The sequence below is a fragment of the Aegilops tauschii genome, chromosome 5 (genome assembly GCF_002575655.3).
Source record: "Aegilops tauschii subsp. strangulata cultivar AL8/78 chromosome 5, Aet v6.0, whole genome shotgun sequence".
NCBI lineage: Eukaryota > Viridiplantae > Streptophyta > Magnoliopsida > Poales > Poaceae > Aegilops > Aegilops tauschii.
In genome coordinates, this window is record NC_053039.3 from 560,183,167 (window position 1) to 560,191,005 (window position 7,839).

Consider the following 7,839-nt stretch of genomic DNA (forward strand, 5'->3'; position numbering starts at 1 on the left):
CCGATGGGTTTTGTTGTGGGACATCCGTGGGGTCGGTGGTGGACCGGGCTTGTCAAGCGAACGCGCCCGGGTGTGCCCGGGCCACCTCATATCCGCCCTACATTTGGGACGGATATGAGGGGAGCCGGTCAGCCCGGACATTTGAGGCCCGTTTGAGAGCTCCGGTTGGGTCGGTATATTGTGACCGGTCAGTGACCGTATGGCCTGCCCGGGCGTATGGGACAAATATAGGGCGCCCGGCTGTAGATGCTTTCGGATCGACTTTGGAGAAAGGGTCGGGCCAGAGAGTCCATAGTTCGTACTGCCCAGGCCCACTTACTCGCCTTCATTTCTATCGAAAGAAGTTTGACCTCGGGCTCGGTAACATTGTGATTCTCTTTCCGAAAAGGCTCTGCAACATTGTGATGTGCATATCCATTTTAATTAATAAGTACTAAATATTCAAGCAAAGGTAAACAGCAATTAACGATTAAAACCACATCCAATCGGTAATAAGATTACATGGTACCAAGAACAGAGTGCATATAAGATCCAATTAAGCATGCCACAATCATTTTCCCTAAAATAACAGCAACCCCCACCCCCACCCCCCACCCCCGCCCTCTGTGTGTGTGTGTGTGTGAGAGAGAGAGAGAGAGAGAGAGCTATGTGGTGGTCACATCCGGGTTTTATTATGATGGACCAAAAGTTTGAGGTATTGGTAGTTATGGAAGAGGTTACATAAAAAGGCGAGTAACTGAAAATTAAACAACTGAATAAGTTGTGAGACGAAATGTGCACTCACCTCACTTAAGTTACACAAACCCTTTTAACGTAAGCTCTATGAAATGCTATTTTTTTTGAGGAACCGGCAGAAGGACTGCCTTAAGATATTGAGAAGGAGAAAAAACAAACACACAAATATTTAGTTACATGACACAAATTGGGTGTATGAATACCCACAGCGAGGAGTACAAGAATCAATCAGGCTCAGGCTCAGGTTCATTTTCTACATCAGAAAGCCAGCTAGCCGAGACCGAAGGAAGAGATAGGTCTTGCTTAATGAGGTAGAGGATAGCAGCTTCCTGGAGCGAATGATGCTCGAACACCCGCCTGTTTCGTTCCTTCCAGATGTTCCAAACCGTATAAATGGCCACTTTCTTGGCCCTTCGTTCCAGGCACGAGGTCAAGTCATCCCACCAGTGCTCGATGGAAGTCGCGGTCTGAGCGTTCGTTGCAAGAGCAGGCAGGCCAAGGATGTTTCCTACCATGGTCCAGACGCACCGGGCGAAAGGGCATGTTAGGATTAGGTGAGTGGGCGTCTCATCAGCCTGGTCACAGAAGCAGCAGATATCGTCATGAGGAATTCCCCTGATGCAAGGTTGTTGGCCGTAAGGATCCGGCCTCGCAGCCACAGCCACATGAAGAATTTGCACTTGGCTTCCACCTTCGCAGTCCACAGCCTATCAAACCGTATTGGGCAGAACGATCCAAGGAATTGGCACTGATATGCTGACTAAGCAGAGTAGGACTTGGAGTCGTTCCATACCCAGGAGATGGAGATCAGCGAGAGGGTCAAGGGTTACCTGCTGAAGTTGGTTCCAGAGTAGAGCAAACTGGCGAAGCTGCGAGATGTCAGAGATCCGATGCAAGCCTCGCAGCCACTTATTATTAGAGATGGCATCATTGACAGAGATATTCTTGCGGGAGCACGGGCTGAAGATATCTAGAGCAAGGAGCCGTGGCACATGTCCGTCGAGCCATCTGTCATTCCAAAAGTTGGCAGTCAGTCCATTCCCGATGGCCACCGTGGTGGAGGCAGAGAATAGTGCAACGTCATCCTTGTCGCCAGGAATCTCGGTGCCGGCCCAAGGGCACTCCTTGTCAGTCCAGTCAAGCCATTTCCACCTGAGACGAAGAGCTCTGCTGAAGCGTTGGAGATCGAGCACCCCAAGGTCCCCCAGCCGCTTGGGGCGACAAACAGTGCTCCAATTGACGAGAGCCATACCCTTGTCGGTATCAGGCTTGGAGCGCCACAAAAAATTCCTCCGAAGCTTATCCATTTGTTTGAGAGCCCACCCATCAAGCTTGAATACAGAAAGAAGGTGAACTGGAATGGCCTCGCGACTCGGGCGCCTGGCCGCCCCGGCCCAACAGGCCCGGCCCAGGAGGCGGTCACCGCTTCTGTCAGTCATGCTGCTGGGCTGCCTCTTCCCTCCCAGCCCACCGGGCCCGATGCCGCTTCCGCTGTCACTGCCACCGCTCTAGCTGTTGCCGTGCAGGGCTTCTCTGTTGACCCCATGCTCTCCCCTGCCTTGCCATTCCTCTCTGCAATCAGCACCGCTATCCAGCCGCCGCTCATCTGTTCCCCTCCTCCCACGCGCCAGCCGCCGGCGCTGCAGGCGGCCACCCCGGTGAGGCGCACCAGCCGTAGGCTTGCCGGGCAGCCTGCCGCCGGCCTGACCACCATCGAGCGGGCACGCAGCATGCTCCGCAAGAAGTGGGGAATCGCGGCTGACCTCAACGACAAGGCCACGGAGGAAGCCATGATGCAAAGCTTCCTCGACATGTTCACGGATCCCCTCAGCGCCGAGGAGATCGAGGCGGTGAAGGCCCTCTTCTCCTCCGTCCAGCGGATCAAAGGAAGGCCAAGCTCCAAGGGGCGCCCCGCAGCCGTTCGCCGGCTGCGCGACCGCCGCGGTGCTGCCTAGGGTGGCCTCTAATGTGCGCCGTTGACGACACCTCCATGCTTACCTCGCCTCCATGCTCGCAGAACCACCAGCGGGTCTCTGCAGTTGTATCTGTTTCCTTCTGTGTACTAGATTTCCCTTTTTTTCGTCAGTTACAGCACTCTACCTGCTAGTCTCCCCTTGCTCTTTGTCACCCTCTCCCTTGTACTCCATCTTAATCCAGTCCCCCCGTGTGTCATTGCGTTGCAATGAGTGAGCACAAATGTATCATCCTCAATTGGAACGTCCGGGGCCTCAACAACCCTGCTCGTCGCCAAGTTGTTGATGTCTATTACACAACCTTCTTCTTGTAGACGTTATTGGGCCTCCAAGTGCAGAGGTTTGTAGGACAGTAGCAAATTTCCCTCAAGTGGATGACCTAAGGTTTATCAATCCGTGGGAGGCGTAGGATGAAGATGGTCTCTCTCAAACAACCCTGCAGCCAAATAACAAAGTGTCTCTTGTGTCCCCAACACACCCAATACAATGGTAAATTGTATAGGTGCACTAGTTCGGCGAAGAGATGGTGATACAAGTGCAATATGGATGGTAGATATAGGTTTTTGTAATCTGAAAATATAAAAACAGCAAGGTAACTAATGATAAAAGTGAGCGTAAACGGTATTGCAATGCTAGGAAACAAGGCCTAGGGTTCATACTTTCACTAGTGCAAGTTCTCTCAACAATAATAACATAATTGGATCATATAACTATCCCTCAACATGCAACAAAGAGTCACTCCAAAGTCACTAATAGCGGAGAACAAACGAAGAGATTATGGTAGGGTACGAAACCACCTCAAAGTTATCCTCTCTGATCGATCTAATCAAGAGTCCGTAGTAAAATAACACGAAGCTATTCTTTCCGTTCGATCTATCATAGAGTTCGTACTAGAATAACACCTTAAGACAGAAATCAACCAAAACCCTAATGTCACCTAGATACTCCAATGTCACCTCAAGTATCCGTGGGTATGATTATACGATATGCATCACACAATCTCATATTCATCTATTCAACCAACACAAAGAACTTCAAAGAGTGCCCCAAAGTTTCTACCGGAGAGTCAAGACGAAAACGTGTGCCAACCCCTATGCATAGGTTCATGGGCGGAACCCGCAAGTTGATCACCAAAACATACATCAAGTAAATCACGTGATATCCCATTGTTACCACAGATACGCACATGCAAGACATACATCAAGTGTTCTCAAATCCTTAAAGACTCAAGCGATAAGATAACTTCAAAGGGAAAACTCAATACATTACAAGAGAGTAGAGGGGGAGAAACATCATAAGATCCAACTATAATAGCAAAGCTCGCGATACATCAAGATCGTGCCAAATCAAGAACACGAGAGAGAGAGATCAAACACATAGCTACTGGTACATACCCTCAGCCTCGAGGGTGAACTACTCCCTCCTTGTCATGGAGAGCGCCGGGATGATGAAGATGGCCACCAGTGAGGGTTCCCCCCCTCCGGCAGGGTGCCGGAACAGGGTCCCGATTGGTTTTTGGTGGCTATAGAGGCTTGCGGCGGCGGAACTCCCGATCTATTCCGTTCCCCGATGTTTTTAGGGTATATGGATATATATATGCGAAAGAAGTCGGTCAGGGGAGCCACGAGGGTCGCCCAGGGGGTGGGCGTGCCCCCTGCCTCGTGCCTTCCTCGTTGCTTCCCTTACGTACACTCCAAGTCTTCTGGATCTCTTCCGTTCCAAAAATAACTCTCCCGAAGGTTTCATTCCGTTTGGACTCCGTTTGATATTCCTTTTCTGCGAAACATTGAAACAAGGAGAAAAACAGAAACTGGCATTGGGCTCTGGGTTAATAAGTTAGTCCCAAAAATAATATAAAAGTGTATAATAAAGCCCATAAATATCTAAAACAGATAATATAATAGCATGAATACTTCATAAATTATAGATACGTTGGAGACGTATCAGCATCCCCAAGTTTAATTCCTGCTCGTCCTCGAGTAGGTAAATGATAAAAGAAATAATTTATGAAGTGTGAATGCTAGCAGGTGCATAAGTTTGATCAATGATAATTTCAATCACCTTTTCTAGCATCATTATATGTCATAACAGTAGCTCAACTCATAAAACTTTTCATGATCAAGTAACAAACTATTCACATGTTAAAGCATAGGTCATAAACTTCCTTGAAAACTAACAAACCGTGTTATTAGTCATCAAACAATTACAATTCATCTTATTTTCAGGAAGAGTCTATGTCAGAGCTTTGATTTAGCAAATCCCACATACTCAACTATCATATAGTCTTCCATGATTGCTATCACTCAAAGCATATTTTTAGAACAAATAACATCCATCGAACACAGAGAAAGATAGGGGCTTAATGTTTCACCTCCCAACTTATTTATCATATAGATAATTGTCAACAATAATAATTCATGATCAAATATATTTGAATGGCCATATATGCTCATATCTTTCCATCACATGATGCTTGCCAACTAAAGAGTAGGTTGGAATGAGAAGGAATACTACTGACTCTTGCATAAAAGTAAAAGATAGGCCCTTCGCAGAGGGAAGCAGGGATTTGCAGAGGTGCCAGAGCTCGAAGAAAAAACAGAGATGAAAATAATTTTGAGAGGTATGCCTTCATTGTCAACATAACGACCAAGAGTTCCCAAATATCTTCCATACTACATACATTATAGGCGGTTCCCACGCAGAAAGGTAAAATTTTTACTCCCCCTCCACCAACATTCACACTCCACGGCTTGTCCGAAACAACGGGTGCCGTCCAACTATCAACATTCCTGGGGGAGTTTTGTTTAAATTATTTGCGATTTTGTTTTTGATCTTTTGATCATAGGACTGGGCATCCCAGTTACCAGCCATTTTCTCGTGAATGATGAGCGGAGTCCAATCATCGTGAGAATAACCCACCTAGCATGGAAGATAGTGACAACCCCTAGTCGCTACATGAGCGATTCGGGCATACAAAACAGATTATTATTTGAAGGTTTAGAGTTTGGCACATGCAAATTTACTTGGAACGGCAGGTAAATACCGCATATAGGTAGATATGGTGGACACTCATGGAAGAAACTTGGTTCAAGGAATTCGGATGCACAAGCAGTATTCCCGCTTAGTACAGATATTTTGGCTAGCAAAGGATTCTAAATAGCAAGCACCACATGTTAGAGGATCCATAACAATATAACTTCTATACAAATATACCCAAGCATTACTCATTATGTTGTCTTCCTTGTCCAACTTCAACTAATTTGCTCAGGTTTGAAAATAATTAATGGGGCTCACGATCATAGAAGATGTCCAAGATAGTATATTTATATGTGAAATTTTTCTTCCTTCAATATTCTTTCACGAATTGTTCAAGTGACCAATACAATGTTTGCTAACCTTCAAAAAATTTACCACCTCTACTTATTATAGGTGAAGTCATTACTCCCCATGGGATAAGCATGTGAAACATATATAATTTCAGATTTATGACATTCAAATCATTCAACCATTTACTCATAGGACATAAGTGAAGCACACGAGTAAATGACAAACTACTCCAAAAAGATATAAGTGAAGATCAATGACTAGTTAAATAATTATGTAGCTATGTGAAGACTCTCTCTCATTTAAGAATTTCAGATCTTGGTATTTTATTCAAACAGCAAGCAAATCTAAAGAAAATAAAATAACGCTCCAAGCAAAACACATATCATGTGGTGAATAAAAATATAGCTCCAAGTAAAGTTATCGATGAACGAAGACGAAAGAGGGGATGCCTTCCGGGGCATGCCCAAGCTTAGGCTCTTGGTTATCCTTTAATATTACCTTGGGGTGCCTTGGGGATCCCCAATATTAGGCTCTTGCCACTCCTTATTCCATAGTCCATCGAATCTTTACCCAAAACTTGAAAACTTCACAACACAAAACTCAACAGAAAACTCGTAAGCTCCGTTAGCGAAAGAAAACAAAACACCACTTAAAGGTATTGTAATGAACTCATTCTTTATTTATATTGGTGTTAAATCTACTGTATTCCAACTTCTCTATGGTTTATAAACTATTTTACTAGCCATAGAGTCATCAAAATAAGCAAACAACACACGAAAAACAGAATCTGTCAAAAACAGAACAGTCTGTAGTAATCTGTAACTAACACAAACTTCTGGAACTTAGAAAAATCTACCAAAATAGGACGACCTAGAAAATTTGTTTATTGATCTACTGCAATTGGAATCAGTATTTTATCACGTTCTGGTGATTTTTAACAATTGTTTTTGTGAACAGAAAGTTTCTGGAATTTTCAGCAAGATCAAATAACTATCATCCAAGAAGATCCTATAGGTCTTACTTGGCACAAACACTAATTAAAACATAAAACTACATCTGACCAGAGGCTAGATCAAATATTTATTGCTAAACAGAACCAAAAAGCAAGAAACAAAAATAAAATTGGGTTGTCTCCCAACAAGCGCTAACGTTTAACGCCCCTAGCTAGGCATGATGATTTCAATGATGCTCACATAAGAGATAAGAATTGAAACATAAAGAGAGCATCATGAAACACATGGAAAGCACATTTAAGTCTAACCCACTTCCTATGCATAGGTATTTTGTGAGCAAACAACTTATGGGAACAATAATCAACTAGCATAGGAAGGCAAAACAAGCATAACTTCAAAACCTTAAGCACATAGAGAGGAAACTTGATATTATTACAATTCCTACAAGAATATATTCCTCCCTCATAATAATTTTCAGTAGCATCATGAATGAATTCAACAATATAACTATCACATAAAGCACTATTTCCATGATGCACAAGCATAGAATTTTTACTACTCTCCACATAAGCAAATTTATTCTCATCAATAGTAGTGGGAGCAAACTCAACAAAATAACTATCATGTGATTGAAAATTAAGATCAAGATGACAAGTTTCATGGTTATCATTATTGTTTATAGCATACATGTCATCACAATAATCATCATAGATAGGAGGCATGCTTTCATCATAATAAATTTGATCATCAAAACTTGGGGGACAAAAAATATCATCTTCATCAAACATAGCTTCCCCAAGCTTGTGGCTTTGCATATCATTAGCATCATGGATATTCAAGGAATTCATACT

At 44.0% G+C, this 7,839-nt stretch overlaps 1 protein-coding gene across 1 annotated transcript; it reads right to left on the reverse strand.

The window, feature by feature from the left end:
* Positions 1-959: 959 nt before the first annotated feature.
* Positions 960-1,985, reverse strand: LOC141023166 (uncharacterized). The gene is made up of 2 exons (XM_073499500.1): positions 1,566-1,985; positions 960-1,442 (listed from the first exon to the last, which is right to left on the reverse strand). Exons 1-2 carry the CDS (start codon positions 1,983-1,985, stop codon positions 960-962), a joined length of 903 nt encoding a protein of 300 aa, XP_073355601.1.
* Between the last annotated feature and the right edge of the window lie 5,854 nt (positions 1,986-7,839).

Coding starts and splice junctions, on each gene's coding strand:
- LOC141023166 (XM_073499500.1), bottom strand. CDS start 1,985: ATGGCTCTCGTCAATTGGAGCACTGTTTGTCGCCCCAAGCGGCTGGGG. Junction 1,443..1,565: donor TCTGGAACCAACTTCAGCAG/GTAACCCTTGAC, acceptor ACGGTTTGATAG/GCTGTGGACTGCGAAGGTGG.